Raw genomic sequence first — 14,418 nt, 5'->3', positions numbered from 1 at the left:
ACGTGTGTTCATATGTGACCTTTGACTTGGCCCACACGGTCACTGGTGTGTGGCACTCTCCCCCCCCACCCCCCCCCCCCCAGCAGAGCGGTAACCATATCCAAGGGGGGCACCCCATCCTACTCCCCCAGCAGAGCGATAATCATATCCCAGGGGGCACACCCTCCATTTCCCCCAGCAGAGCGATAACCATATCCCAGGGGGCACACCCTCCACTTCCCCCAGCAGAGCGATAACCATATCCCAGGGGGGCACCCCTCCCACTTCCCCCAGCAGAGCGATAACCATATCCTAGGGGGCACCCCTCCCACTTCCCCCAGCAGAGCGATAACCATATCCAAGGGGGGCACGCCCTCCCACTTCCCCCAGTAGAGCGATAACGATATCCAAGGGGGGCACGCCCTCCCACTCCACCCAGCGACCATATAACCACAATTATGAGTTTGCGTTATCTTCCCTTCAAAACGATAAAACCAAGGATAACTGACTTATCGACTTTCCAACCTCTCGCACCAACGCAGCTGATATGCAAATCACTTTCTCCACTTTCACTTCCGTTTCGGAAAATCACTTTCACTTCCGTTGCAGAAAGACATTTCCAGCTTATAATATAGATGAACATTTGGGAAATATTGTTAACTCATTTTGTAAAATGTGAAACAGAGTACTGAAGTGAGATTGGTTGTCTATGGTTGTCATGTCGGAGTAACAAATACAATACAGGAGGATTTTATAATTGATGAATGAATTGTTATCCTACTACGAGTCTACGAACATGTACCTGAAAATCATAAATACCTAGGTAGGTATGTATATACAAATTTGCATGTACAACCAAGTTTAATCATTGCCTATATGTATGTATGTACTTACTTCACATATGTGCTAAGCATTTAAGTCTGGACAAAAGTGTAATTTGAGCAATATGTAATTTTTGTAATTTTTGGATTTGACCTTGACTTTCTCCCAATTAAAGCAAAATTCACATTAATTATGCAATCCGTCTTAATGCATAGTGCAAATGCAGGCATATTTGTACACCCATTTAGAGACAAATGACACAGGTGACATATTATTAGATTGGGTCAGAAGGGCATGTTTTTTTAATCAATTTTGTGCGTATATGTGAATGATAGATTCGTATCAAAGAAATCAATATTTCGCATCGAAGAGTTTATTACAAACATGAAATTGATTGAAATACTTGATACTTTTACTTCTACTTCCACAGACCTTTAAATTTATGCGAGTAAGTTATGTAATTGTATTTCGTAAGCAGCAAATGTCCTCTTGGCCTTTTAATTTCTAACATGAAGAAAAATATTGCAAATAAATTCATCCCAACTAAACCCCAAAAGATGATTTGAATGGAGCTGTTTAATCCGATTTTTTTAGCATCATCCTTTCCACAAACTTGTCCATCTGTAACTTGGCAATATCTGGTCGGGTATACACACATCATATAAAATCATGACTGATGGCTCCCAAATTTATGTACGCAAATACAGTGTAGAACTACCTTGAAATTTGCATATTGCTCAACGCATTCAGTCTCATTTTCACAGTCCAGAAAAAATTAAGACCATTCTCCAAGAGATGTGTTGCAGTATCAAGGACACCCTCCACCAGATATCCTGTCACCAACCAGAAATATTTCTGCTCATCGTCCCAATCTTGTTTCACCACGTTACAGCTCACATTTCCATATCGATTACTTCGGCCGTTCAACAATTTTAGTTTCTTCATTATATAAACGACGTCCGATTGCGTGTGGTGTACGCCATTTATTTCGCCCAATTTTATGAAAAAGTCAGGCTGCCGATCCTTTCAAAATATAAATATACCTGGGATGAAATTTCGAAGAATTCGTGTCAATATTGGCCAGTATAAACTGTATAAAATGTTTAACATTGCAAGTTTTTGAAAAATTAGCATATAAATGAATTAAATACGCAAATATTTGCAGAGCTACGTATAAGAATGCCTTCTCAAATTCAGATTGATCTCAAATTTCTCACCAACCTTCCCAACTTTAACGATATCCGGCCTGACCACGAAATAATTCGGGTCCCAAGGAATCTTGAATCTTGTTAAGCTCCTATTTCCCACGGACCTCATGACCGGGAGGAGATTTAAGGACGGAATGACGAAACGAAACCCGAGGCCGAGCAGGTCCTTGTTTTCTGCCACGACCCAGGGAGCTGGAGGAACGACGACGTCCATTGTAAGAAGGGAGACGTACCAGTGGGACACGATCGTAAGGGGGAGGAGCGGAGCGATCGCTAACTTATTGTTCGAGAGGATACTTCGTCCTGTGAAAAAAAGGAGAGTTTCGACACCAAAGTAGATGCTCCTTGCTAAGAAAGCAGCGCACACCTGGAAATTTTAGGGGAAATTAAATAGTACCCGTAGCATCAAATTAAACAGTTAATTAATTTCAGTTAATTAATTAATGTCGAGAAGGTTTGAAATGAACAAAATTATGTTTTACCGCTACTATAAAAATGCAGCCCCACACAGTCGGAGTGATCACCCGGATAAAAACAGAGTAGGAATTGGGTTCAAATATTTCTGACCCGGTGCAGTAAAATAGTTTTCCAATGGTTTGTTCTCTCAGAAAAATTGACAATTTTCCTCCCTCGAAAGTCGTCAACTCGGCGGAAAATAGGTTCATCAAAATGCTCACACGGGATGACATATGCTCCTCGAAGTCGTCAATGTCATCGACTTTTTCTACGGTGAGGTTCAACCTGGTTTTAATGATTTGGAGAAGTACCGTTGTTGCCAGGCATTCATGGGTTTGAGTAAAGTACATGTCGAACTCACAGTTTCCGGTCTATTTATAAATAAAGCCTAATTAAATTAGGATATAGTATTTTTCTAAGTAGTAGCTTTGTCGATACATACAAGAAGTTAGGACAAAGTTGAAAATATATATTATGTGCATATTTATTTGAGTTAGAATTTGACTGTGAATCTTAAATCAATTTAGGAGTAATTGGAGTAATAATGCTTTCTTAGGTAAGGCTGTCAAATTTTGGCTTTGAAATGTACAATCCCTGATCAGTTTTTTGTACTATGTATGGGTATTTTGTACTTGATACATGCATATAGAGATTCTACACACAAATTTACTCATGATAATAATAATACACACATGACATATAAATAAATAAATAAATACAAACATGAATATATTAAATATTTACATGTTCTCACCTCGACGAGATTGTTAACATCATTTACATATTTTAAGTACATTTTTCTCTTATGACCACTCTTTTCTTTATGACGCGTAAATCTAAGCGGTGGGGATCTCCACTCCAAAGCGGTGTCAGGTGGACACATGTAGCACAGCATTCCCATCTTGAAAATCGGATTATTTTCCAATTTCCTGTCCAAAATAATGAAAACTACTGGAAACGTTGCACCATTAAACAAGCCAGAGTCCTTCTTCTCTATAACATCGTCCCAGTCCCACTCTTCCGTGCGTTTCACAAAAATAAAAGTTTCTGCGAATTTGGAGTTTGCAAAAAATGCAATCAGAGGTTCTTTCATTACATCAGAAATTTCTCTTGCATTCCAAATTAGGAGACGATAGCATGTACTTCCTCTCCATCTGGGTAACCACTTCAAAACCTGCGGTGTTTTGATAACACTTAATATATTAGCATTGTCTGTGGATACTGGATTTTCTCTATTTGCAGAAGATATGAGAAATGAAAATGTAAAAGTGGACAAGTTCCAGTCTGATAAATTCAACAAGGAAGAAACTACTTTTTCATCCACTGGTTGATGAAAGTCTATAAAATGCAGGAGACAATTCTCTTCAAATGGAAGGTGACCGTGCACTGATTCAGAGGCGATGTCTGTGCATGCAATTTCAGCAATTAAGATGTATGTTAAAATTAAGAGAAGCCAAAAGCCACACATTGTTAGATAAATGTAAAATATTGTAAGTGGTATAGAACTTGTCCTGGAAAAAATAAATGACAAATGTGAACATCGTTCCGACAACATCGATTATAATCGATAAATATATTTATCTGAAAGCAAATTAATACAGATGTATGTTTGGAAACTCAATTGAAATTCAATTTTACAACACACCGTCAAGAAAGTTTAGTCCAACATATTATTTGACGAGGAAACAGTAAATTTAATGTACAAGTTCTTTTACAACAAAGGAATTATATTCAAGGGGAATATTCAATTGAAATTTAAATATAAGGAAATTGATTCTTTAGACTAAATTCTATGCATACTTTTGCTTATACCTAGATTAAATTACTCCATTCCCTTTTATGTATAGACCCTATGTGTATACACCTTTATTATATACATACATATTTACTTAGCTATGTAATTCAATTTCATTGTACATTTTATGCACATATGTACAGAAATACATGCAAATATATTTTAGAATTGCATGTTCACAAAACCAAGTATTTTTTGCTGCTAAAATTAAAATCTATGCATAATTGTACAAATATAAATTGTGTTCCATGCATATTTAGTTAGTACCCGTCACAATTCCCCTTGGCTAACATGCAGCAATCTTTTGAAGCACAGTTTGCTGGACAATCTTCGCCCGTATTGCATCCGATCTGTGAGCCTATACAGGCAGTGATAAAAATTAATCTGGTGATCCGACAACGACAAACAAACCCGGCCTGCGTGGGACCCCTTCGAATCACGCAGCCATTCCTGTCTGGTTGATAAGTGCAAGAGCAGTCCTGCCCGGAAGTGGAGACGACTGGATGACAGGAAGAAAATTATCAAAGTTAGGTTTATTAGGTAAAATTGTAATAATAAATTTTGATAGTAAATTACGTGAGATTGAAGCCAGGATGAGGAAACAAGTTGCAAAAAGTAGGAAACTTTTGGTATTTTTGTGTAATGATGATGACATTTTTCTAACTAATCCGGAATACTTATTTAAGAAATTGGATAAATATGTATGTATGTGAGCCCTTAAAAAATCAAGATGTTTAGAATGCGATGAAATATATAAGCTCAATGAGCGTAAGAAATCAAAAAGAGGAGTCAAAGCTACATAATCGGTTTCACTAACGTGTCTTATCTCATCAACATAATTGCTAATTTTAATTTAGAACGTAATGACGTAGAGAAAGTTTCTGCTGCATTAGTTACTTCTTAGTTTGAAATTTAAAAATAGTGCATGTTCTTAACTTGAATAGTATTATTATTACATATTTATTTAAAATATATGTAGGCATGCATACATTAGTACTGTTGCATAATGAGGAAGATTGTAACATAGCGAAACAATTATCCTTTGACATGATTTTCATTATGGTTAAAAAGTCATTTTAAACTTTCTAAGACATTACTATATGGTAAATATGATTCATAAGAAAGAAGATTAGAAATTTGAGACAAAGTTGAGACTGGTGGGTGGTGTAGTCCGTATTAAATACTTATTATTCATCCATGCTAAATACTTGAGGCAAGGGCAAATTCAAAGTAAGAAACAAGTCAAGTTAATTAATTATGCAATTTGCAATTTGTATTACAAAGTGATATTTATATTGTATATCATTTAATAATATATTATTCAATTTTGATGTGCAAAAAACTTAGCAAATAAAATATAGCTTGAAAAAGTAAAAATTTCTAAGGTGAGGAAATGCACTTAAAAGTATTAAACAAGCTTCCTCCGCCACCCAGATAATTTTACTTCGCCTGGGCTGTCTATACCATTCAAAAATATCTGTTTTAATAAAAATATGTTGTAAATAAGTCGCTCAAAGAGTCACCCAACAAATCTAAAAAACAATGGTTGTCTTGTCATTGTATACTATAGGTTTAAAATATATTGGTTATCAGTTCATACATTCCGACTTGAATGCCCAACGATCTCGACGTCATTATACAAATAATTAAATTTGGGGACGAGTGAACCATAGGTTATATGCAATTTCCACCAAATGATCATAATTGCTAATGCCCTTAGCACCCAGCAATGTTGATGTGGATATTAACCAATTCAAAACTTAGCTTTGGACCAAGGAATTAATTCTAATCCTTTTTTTCTTACGTGACACCAAAATACTGTCGATATTTCTTGCATGGAATAGACAGCCCAGGCGAAGTAAAATTATCTGGGTGGCGGAGGAAGCTTGTTTAATACTTTTAAGTGCATTTCCTCACCTTAGAAATTTTTACTTTTTCAAGCTATATTTTATTTAATTCTTTTTTATGCCTAGAAATTTTAAAAGCAAACATAGAACATAACCATTATTGCACGCTATTGCAAAGCCCGTTAGGGTTGCGGGCCAATTTAATTCGTTCAAATTTACAGCATACGTTTTAAAAGTGTCAGTTGAATGGTGTTAAGTTTCGATATGCCTAACCCACTTAAATTTGCGCTTCGACTAATGTGTAAACTTAAAGCTATGTATAACCATTGGGGACAATTAGCGACTTCAAAGGGTCTCTCCACATAAATATTTTCCCAATTCCAGTTCATATTCTTCCATTATGTGCAACTAAAAACCGTTGTATTAAATTACACTTCGATTTGATGATTTTGAAAAATCGGTATGGGTCACCCCTCCAGACGAAAGTTTTTACAATCTGAATTCATATTCTTCCATACGAAGTGATACGAGCCACAAACAATCTGCATGCAAAATTTCAGCTTTCTATGACAATTTAGTGGGTGTAACTATATAGTTACTATATAGCAACCACACGGAAATTTTCGTTATAAGGAAAAGTCGCTGATTTCTCAACCAATCGACCCGATTCTTGTTTCCGCTTATAGTAAAGTGGGGGCGATCTTTCATAAATTTAGATACCCAGCTATGTAGGTAGTCTCCTTCATACTTAAACTGTGAAACGCAACCATTCACCACCATCAAAACTTTTTTCTGGGAGGTCATATCGAAAAATCCCTTTCAATAGCACTAGATTAGGTCCGTAATTGATTTTTCGGTCTCTTTATTTTTTTCTCTAAAACGCACCCCCTTGGCTGTAGGCGGCGGTCAAGGTTTTCAAAGGGGGGGTGAATGCATACTAAGGTGTAACTGTAACTATAGTTTTTTACCTCACCTTAGAAAAACAAATGGGAACAAGTCGTCTCACAAATCAATCAAGCTAAACGTCATATGAAAAAGTGAGGAAAGCGAGACAAGCTTGAGATAAGGAACACATGGAAACGAACGAGGGGTAAAATGCATGAGGATGGATTTTGGCCAGCAGTTTAGCCGGGAGGTAACAGTCAACTGTTGAATTATTTGCTTACCACCACCACCACGATCGTCCGTTGGAATTGCAGTTGAGCTCTCTCTCTCAACAAATTCCTCCCCTTCTTTGTTTCCTTATCCGCAACTTATGTGGTGAAGATAAGCAGAAGAAATATTGTCGTCACCGCACCCATTTCGCCCCCAACATGGCGACCCAGCAGGACCAGTTCGCCCAGATGAAGAAGACTGTCGAGGCACGAAATTACCAACAACAACGACAGCTTCCTCCCTCCTCAGGGGCACACCCACTGCCACCATCATCCGCCCGAAGTCAACAACCACCCCCTGCAGCACCGGCAGAACAACCGACTGTCGACATCCCTTCCATCATTCCGGACTCGAAAACTGGACTGACTTACCTGAGAGGAAAGTTATTGGGAAAGGTGAGGTTTGAAATTTTGAATGGAAAATTTTATATTTCGTCAGATTTTTAATGGGGATGACCAGGGTCTTATTATTGTTATGTGCTACTGTTTATTTATTATATGGGTTTGATAAGTGCTAATCTTTTTTTACTTTTCAGGGGGGGTTTGCTCGCTGTTTTGAAGTCACCGAGACCAAGACCAAGTCGGTTTTCGCTTGTAAAATTGTAAATAAGGGTCTCCTACTCAAGCAGCATCAGAAAGAGAAGATGGTTCAGGTAAGAAGTTACTTTATCTGTGCTCAACATGTTTTCCAAGTAATAAAAGAAAGGTAAGTACATCCTCTAATCGTCAAATTTCCCTATATACAGGAAATAAAGATCCATCGCGACCTGCGCCATAAATATATTGTGAATTTTCTTTCACATTTTGAAGACGATGCAAATGTGTTCATCACTTTAGAGCTTTGTACTAAAAAGGTGAATTGATTTGATAAATTAAACTTAAATGTAGATTAATTGCATTAGTTGACGATAATTTGTTGTTTTATTTCAACTTCAGAGTCTAATGGAGCTGCAGAAACGTCGTCGCTGCATTACGGAGCCTGAGTCTAAATACTTTCTCCGCCAGATTGTTCAAGCCGTAGAGTATCTTCATGATGAGAAACACATTATTCATCGTGACCTGAAACTGGGAAATATCTTCATCTCGGAGGACATTTGTTTGAAAATCGGCGACTTTGGACTCGCTACAACCATTCTATTTGATGGGGAGAGGAAAAAGTGGGTCGAAATTATTAACCTTAATACAATTCTACTTAAAATCTGACATTATCTTATTTAAATCAGGACTCTTTGTGGCACCCCGAATTACATTGCGCCAGAAATCCTGGGAAAGAAAGGTCACTCGTATCAAGTGGATATTTGGTCGATTGGATGTATTTTGTTAGTGGCAATTTGGCATTACAACTTAACTTGAATGTAACAATTAGAGTTAATTAATTATCTGCTCCAGGTACACTCTACTCATGGGCCGTCCTCCGTTCGAAACTAGCACCCTGCGAGATACTTACCGGCGGATTAAACGAGGCGAGTACACGATTCCGAGAGACGTCCATATATCGACAAATGCGAAGAATTTGCTAATCAAGTTACTTCAAGTGAATCCCATGATTCGACCCACAGCAGGAGAAATTTTGCGGTCCGAGTTCATGATGCAGGGTGAATGATGAATAATATAGTTCATTAAACTTGCAAGTCACAATGTTGTCACACGACATATCTCTGCGTGTTGTTTTAGGTTTCATTCCGTCTACCCTGCCAGCATCTGTGCTCGTCATGGCCCCACGGTTTGACCGACCTCCAAACTTTGGACAGTCTATCATTCGAACGACAGCCGCCCCAGTTGCTCCTCCCACGGTGGTTATTGCTCCTGGGAATCCACTATTTAAGAAACCTCTTGGACTCGCTAATCAGCCAGCAACTGGCAGTAGTGATGGTACGGCTAGTGGCGGCTTCATTCCTCCAACGGCCGCATCTGTGCGAAGTTTGGCCCCCTCGACTGCCCCCCATCAACAAGAACCACCTGCATTGTACTGCGATATGGACACAAAGGATCTTATGCAAAACATGATATCTCTCCGAGATCAAATTAGGAAAATTGTGAGCGGAAAGCTGCCTCGCACAAAAGATGATGGTATCTACATACCATACTATATGCAATAGTGGGTAAATGTGTTAGTATGTTTTGTGTTTTTATCATGTATATTATGCACTTTTGCTAGACAACGCTGAAGATCCATCGCTTTGTCCACTCCTTTGGATTTGCAAATGGGTCGACTACACAGACAAGTACGGTTTTGGCTATCATTTATCGGATGACACGGTGGGTGTGAGTTATAACGATCAAACAAAGATGATTCTTCTCCCGGATGCCAAGAGTGTTCACTACATCGACAAGGAAGGGAACGAATCGTACCACACTATGAAACACTTTCCAGATGAGTTGCTCAAAAAGATAAAATTGCTCAAGTTCTTTGAACAGTATATGCACGATAATTTGATCAAGGTGAGCTGTTATTGCCAGTTTTTTTGGGGGACAATTTTCTAATGTGTCTCTCTTCTAGGCGACTGATGGTCGTATCCCTCCCCCACCGTCTGACTGCATTGCTCGTGTTCCCAACATGTGGACTTGGTTTAGGTCATCCCGTTCCGTCGTGATGGTACTTTCCAGTGGGACGATGCAAATCAACAACTTCCGGGACCATACGAAATTGATCCTGTGTCCACTCTTGGGTGCTGTGACGACCTTGGGGTCGAATAAAGGGATGCGAACCTATAGCTTGAGTCGAATGCTTGAGGGTGGTTTGTCGGCAGAGTTGGTGGAACGATTGGCTTACGCGTTAGATAAGGTGAAGATAACATATTATTTTAATTTTTTTTTGACATAATTTGGATGTAATTTTTTTAATTTCTTGCAATAGATTGAAGTCATCATTGGTCACTCGAAGGAGAACGTGTCTGCCAATGTAGTGGAATCACCGGCCAAAAAAGTGTAGGGTCACAAATTGTGCCATTTTTTTAATTCAGTTAATGCTGGTTTTAATTAACACTTTCCCGCTCGAACAGTCGAATATTAATAATTTTCCACAAGAATGTGATTAAAATTAGAGAAAGAAAGCGATAATTTAATTTATTAATTAGACATGAATACAATATCTGTATTCATTTGTATGGCAAAATTTTCGTAAATCTTAACATGCGTACTTATTAGGCTGAGTGTCAGGTATTAATTTTATTTGAGATGGATGGAAAGTAAGTGTGTAGTTTTAATATAAAATTTTCAAACAGTTTTAAACTGCACAGGGAGAATAAGGTTAGAAAATGAATTTTTAATAAACTAAATTGGATACAACGAGGAAGAATTGTACAAATTAATGTAGAGTCTATCGTTATTATACTAGCCAATCTGTTTGAGATAAGATGCGTGCTTATCACTACAATTGTATAAGCTCAATTTATGTATTCCAATTATGCAACCGCAAACGATTTTGCATTTCTTAAGATTTGTATTGTCAAATAACATAAAAAATAAACTGCTATATTTAAGTGCGAGAAGGTAAGGTTATCTATTAAATTAATGTTCATTTATACTAATTTGTATTTACTACAAATTGAAATTAATATATAAACTCAAGGTGCGTCTGAAATGAAATTTTCATGCTGATAAGTTTTTGGTTAAAAAATTGAAGATTTATATGTTCATAATCTGTAGTCTGGTCATCGTCACCAGTTTTGTTTGTCCCTCATCTAGATATGTAGATGATCGAGCAGCCATGAAATATTTTTGGTATGCAAATTTTATAGGACACATTAACCGATAAAAACCGCGATTTCGAATAATTATATTTGCTGTATTAACAAGTAAATTTTTTGGAAAGTAATGCAAGGCTAAGATAAAATTACACAAATTCATGTGCATAAATATTTGAACCATCAACGTAAACTGCGTCATATCAAGAAGTTTTCACTCCCACTCGAACGCGAATCCTGGTCCTGTAACGCTTGCATCCGATGTAAATGAGACAAGTCCAACACCTTCCGCGAGTGTGAGACTGGTAGGAATTGTTGTTCCGCAAAACCTTTACACCATTTTATTAATTAGTCGCCATAGTAACAACTTTTTAAAAATTATCAAATCCCATCTAACCTTGCCACCTGACTATAAGTATTTTCAAACCAGGTGAAAGTCCGAACATAATCGTACAAACAGCTCGCTCCCTCCATATCGACAAAAGTGAATCGCAACGTGGGTTTTCCCGGAACCGTGGGGGTTATCGTGATCAAGGCACTTTCGCTATTCTGGTAATTTCCACCACCCAGAGGATAAGACAAATTTCCCCTCGCAGTGGTCAACCCGATATAACCAGTTATCGCAACAGCACCGGCGGAACCACTGGAGAAAAATTTTAAACTAAATCCGAAGGTGGGAGCGTGTCCAACGTTCAACGTTACGAGTACGGTCCTCGAAACGAAAGTGTGATTTTGACCTAGAGAAGCCCTGCAAGGATGTAAGACAATTATTCATATTATCTGAAATTTTGATAACTTAGAAAAATCTTGCTTAAAAAACATGATTTTTGTACAAAATCGACGACAGTCTTGCCAGCTTGGAAAATAAGTAGTCACTGAAATCTTACACTTTGTATTGCAATCCTGGGCCCTCTTTGCCATATGCGGTCACAAAAAGCCCGTCATTCTCATTAAGACCGGACGAGACTAAACTAAATCGTTGCGTGTCGTAGGGCGCATTAACGATCCACAAGCATCGCATGTCCGCCCGAATTGATCCACCCACCTGAAAATTGATGATAGCGGAGGTCGTCTCGAGTAATCCGCCACATGACGTGACTACGTAGATATAATCATAAATTGGGTAAAATTATGAATAATTTTTGCACAAATTCAAATCTCTATAACATAACTTAACCACCTGTTGTTACGGGTTCAGGGTCTTCTGGAATACCCTGATGTGGTTCAGGTTGTGGGGCCGCTTACAAGGTAAAAGTAAGAATCATGAGTATAAAATTAAAAATTATATGTACATACAATAAGATGCAATTCAATTTTACCCAAAGCAGAGACGAATATGCTAAATAAGAGAACGAGAAACGCTGCTGAATTCATGGCGACAATTGGTAACTATTAATCGGCTGACGATGAGTGACGAATAAATTCCAGAATTGCAATTTATGTATTGTCCATTGTCCATTCATCTTATGTAAGGACAATGATATTGAGATACGATCAGGTAAGGATTTCTGTATCATATGAAATAAGCTTTATCTTTTTGATAATTATATAACTGAGGGATTGGATTATCTCATGAAAAATTTACCATTCTTCGATCGATATGCAGCTGGATGTTTGATGATAATGAGGTGATTAATGAATTCCGCTACTGAAAAAATAGACTTTGATCAGTATTTATAGTTATGATGCATAACCGATTGAATATTCTGTGGAAATCTAAACGTCGTAAATAAATAGGAATCCCATTGCTCAACACATCTGAAATTTGTGTACATAGATATTCGAAAAATTTGTCGTAAGGAAGATCCAATTACAGTCACAGCTCGTGTCACCAATAACTTTACTTGTTCTTAGGCATTTACACATGTAGAAGTGATAATTTGGAAGCACATTAAATTTCTTAAGCAAAAGTGCATACATACTTATTTGAATTTGTGAATTTTATATTTTAACACAAATTTTCTCGTTTTGCATTTATTTTTCCTATTCATATTCGAAATCGAATCCCGTTCCCGTGATAGTTGTGTCCGTGACAAATGTGATCAGACCAAGTCCGTCTTGGAAGGTTACACTTGGTGGAATTGTATTTCCACAAAATCTGCAAAATCCAAATAATACAGACTCATTCAAGCGAGTAGAATCACGTTACTGGCGTGTGCGTAAACTCAATTGAAAATTGACTCACCTCGCCACTTCGAGATAATCGCTGTCAAACCAACTGAAGATTCGAACGGAGTCGTACATGCAGCCAGTATCCTCATTTTCAACATCGACCCTTGAAAAGCGGAGGGTCGGCTGTCCCGGAACTGTGGGGGCGATAACAAACAGAGCGTTTTCACTGTTTCCATATTCACTGCCGTTAACGGGATAGGAGTAATTTCCCTTCGCCTCGGTCAAGAGTGCGTGACCGGTAAGTGGTTCATAATTTGGACCACTGCTGGAGTAAAACTCCACTTTGAATCCTTGAGTTGGTTCATGTCCAACATGCAGGGTGAGGAGAGCCATTCTGAAACTCAACGAGACGTTCTGACCAATCGTTGTCCTAATCATTAACCATAAATTGCAAAACTGATAAATAATCGGATGCCAAAAAGACATATCAGTCGCTAAATCTTACAATCTGTGTTGTTCGCCAAACCCATTTCCAGAGTAGCCGGCAAGGAAAATCCCGTCGGTTTCTTGAAGACCGGACGAAACCAGGTTGAACCTGTGGAACTGATCGCGTCCCCAGATAACCCAAACGCATCTGGTATCCGCACTGATGGACCCACCGAGTTGGAATTCGATTGAGACGGAGGTTGTATCGATGTAACCGCCACAGGTCGTCACTAAAGTTAAGAAATGATACAATATGTTGATGATAAGTCAGTCGTATGTTCTGAACATATAAAAAGAAATATTAGCAAGATTTAAAATAGGTGGTATTTTGACAAATTACATAGGTAGGTTAATATGCTCAATTTGTGAAGGTTGTCGTGAGTATGCATCTATGTAACTACGGGGCGTGACATACAGATACTTCAGCTAGGAATTTTACCTGTGTCAATTGGAATGGGATCTTCTGGTCTCCGTTGGTCAGATTGTGGAGCGGCTAGAAGTTACATAATATTTGTATCATATACGTAATGTTTAGTAGAGTTTGTGGTGTACTTTCATAAGTAATCGAATTAGAGAGTACCCGAGGCCACGCCGACGAAGCCGAGGAAAGCGATAACGGCTACTAGATTCATGGTGAAGGAAGAGAAGCCAAATTAAAGTTTGAATGAAAGGATTCTGAAATTACAGCCCGAATGAAGATCGTTTATAGAGAAAGATATAATTGATTTGATTGTCGTGTAATCCATGATTATTAAATATAATATCAATGGTCATTGCATACATACAAACGTGGTGCTGACTTATCGCCTGCTTAGATTACAGGGGTTTTTGGATTCACGTAACAAATACTTGAAATACACGATTTAAAAAAAG

At 37.9% G+C, this 14,418-nt stretch overlaps 4 protein-coding genes across 6 annotated transcripts; 1 reads left to right on the top strand and 3 right to left on the bottom strand.

The window, feature by feature from the left end:
- Window positions 1-1,215: 1,215 nt before the first annotated feature.
- Window positions 1,216-2,153, bottom strand: LOC118436169. Of its 2 annotated transcripts, none has more exons than XR_004835271.1 (3): window positions 2,023-2,153; window positions 1,520-1,844; window positions 1,216-1,439 (listed from the first exon to the last, which is right to left on the bottom strand). XR_004835271.1 is itself a non-coding variant. In XM_035853657.1 (3 exons), exons 1-3 carry the CDS (start codon window positions 2,116-2,118, stop codon window positions 1,220-1,222), a joined length of 621 nt encoding a protein of 206 aa, XP_035709550.1. In that variant the 5' UTR covers window positions 2,119-2,134; the 3' UTR covers window positions 1,216-1,219. The 2 variants fall into 2 exon arrangements, 1 of the variants encoding a protein (XP_035709550.1); XM_035853657.1 differs by having other exon boundaries at window positions 1,520-1,824; window positions 2,023-2,134.
- A 496-nt stretch (window positions 2,154-2,649) lies between these two features.
- LOC118436132 lies at window positions 2,650-5,039 on the bottom strand. Its single transcript, XM_035853427.1, has 4 exons — window positions 4,837-5,039; window positions 3,220-4,759; window positions 2,697-2,836; window positions 2,650-2,653 (listed from the first exon to the last, which is right to left on the bottom strand). Exons 2-4 carry the CDS (start codon window positions 4,018-4,020, stop codon window positions 2,650-2,652), a joined length of 945 nt encoding a protein of 314 aa, XP_035709320.1. The 5' UTR covers window positions 4,021-4,759; window positions 4,837-5,039.
- A 2,202-nt stretch (window positions 5,040-7,241) lies between these two features.
- On the top strand, window positions 7,242-10,749 carry LOC110862094 (serine/threonine-protein kinase PLK1). The gene is made up of 10 exons (XM_022111252.2): window positions 7,242-7,657; window positions 7,798-7,914; window positions 8,008-8,115; window positions 8,198-8,418; window positions 8,485-8,580; window positions 8,651-8,856; window positions 8,936-9,331; window positions 9,420-9,703; window positions 9,762-10,046; window positions 10,119-10,749. Exons 1-10 carry the CDS (start codon window positions 7,421-7,423, stop codon window positions 10,191-10,193), a joined length of 2,025 nt encoding a protein of 674 aa, XP_021966944.1. The 5' UTR covers window positions 7,242-7,420; the 3' UTR covers window positions 10,194-10,749.
- LOC110862105 (cubilin) lies at window positions 10,745-14,280 on the bottom strand. 2 transcript variants are annotated; one of them, XM_022087483.2, is made up of 10 exons: window positions 14,126-14,280; window positions 13,985-14,038; window positions 13,565-13,775; window positions 13,133-13,489; window positions 12,533-13,045; window positions 12,267-12,455; window positions 12,128-12,187; window positions 11,835-12,045; window positions 11,345-11,695; window positions 11,028-11,276 (listed from the first exon to the last, which is right to left on the bottom strand). In XM_022087483.2, the coding sequence occupies exons 1-5, from the start codon at window positions 14,175-14,177 to the stop codon at window positions 12,931-12,933; spliced, it is 789 nt and encodes a 262-aa protein (XP_021943175.1). In that variant the 5' UTR covers window positions 14,178-14,280; the 3' UTR covers window positions 11,028-11,276; window positions 11,345-11,695; window positions 11,835-12,045; window positions 12,128-12,187; window positions 12,267-12,455; window positions 12,533-12,930. The 2 variants fall into 2 exon arrangements, with proteins under 2 accessions (XP_021966955.1, XP_021943175.1); XM_022111263.2 differs by lacking the exons at window positions 13,133-13,489; window positions 13,565-13,775; window positions 13,985-14,038; window positions 14,126-14,280 and having other exon boundaries at window positions 10,745-11,276; window positions 12,533-12,928.
- Between the last annotated feature and the right edge of the window lie 138 nt (window positions 14,281-14,418).

Source organism: Folsomia candida, unplaced genomic scaffold, assembly GCF_002217175.1.
Source record: "Folsomia candida strain VU population unplaced genomic scaffold, ASM221717v1 Fcan01_Sc001, whole genome shotgun sequence".
Lineage (NCBI taxonomy): Eukaryota > Metazoa > Arthropoda > Collembola > Entomobryomorpha > Isotomidae > Folsomia > Folsomia candida.
This window is presented reverse-complemented; position numbering and strand designations above follow the sequence as displayed.

What these genes read in the sequence shown, in the direction of transcription:
- LOC118436132 (XM_035853427.1), bottom strand. Translation starts at nt 4,020, where the DNA reads ATGTTGTCGGAACGATGTTCACATTTGTCATTTATTTTTTCCAGGACA. An exon ending in ATGTTAACAATCTCGTCGAG is followed by an intron (nt 2,837 to 3,219) that starts GTGAGAACATGT and finishes ATTTATAAATAG; the next exon opens with ACCGGAAACTGTGAGTTCGA.
- LOC110862094 (XM_022111252.2), top strand. Translation starts at nt 7,421, where the DNA reads ATGGCGACCCAGCAGGACCAGTTCGCCCAGATGAAGAAGACTGTCGAG. An exon ending in TAGAGCTTTGTACTAAAAAG is followed by an intron (nt 8,116 to 8,197) that starts GTGAATTGATTT and finishes TTTCAACTTCAG; the next exon opens with AGTCTAATGGAGCTGCAGAA. An exon ending in TGCACGATAATTTGATCAAG is followed by an intron (nt 9,704 to 9,761) that starts GTGAGCTGTTAT and finishes TCTCTCTTCTAG; the next exon opens with GCGACTGATGGTCGTATCCC.
- LOC118436169 (XM_035853657.1), bottom strand. Translation starts at nt 2,118, where the DNA reads ATGAGGTCCGTGGGAAATAGGAGCTTAACAAGATTCAAGATTCCTTGG. An exon ending in ATATCGTTAAAGTTGGGAAG is followed by an intron (nt 1,825 to 2,022) that starts GTTGGTGAGAAA and finishes ATATTTTGAAAG; the next exon opens with GATCGGCAGCCTGACTTTTT. An exon ending in AGCAATATGCAAATTTCAAG is followed by an intron (nt 1,440 to 1,519) that starts GTAGTTCTACAC and finishes ATACCCGACCAG; the next exon opens with ATATTGCCAAGTTACAGATG.
- LOC110862105 (XM_022111263.2), bottom strand. Translation starts at nt 12,321, where the DNA reads ATGAATTCAGCAGCGTTTCTCGTTCTCTTATTTAGCATATTCGTCTCT. An exon ending in CATATTCGTCTCTGCTTTGG is followed by an intron (nt 12,188 to 12,266) that starts GTAAAATTGAAT and finishes TTACCTTGTAAG; the next exon opens with CGGCCCCACAACCTGAACCA. An exon ending in ACTTATAGTCAGGTGGCAAG is followed by an intron (nt 11,277 to 11,344) that starts GTTAGATGGGAT and finishes AATGGTGTAAAG; the next exon opens with GTTTTGCGGAACAACAATTC.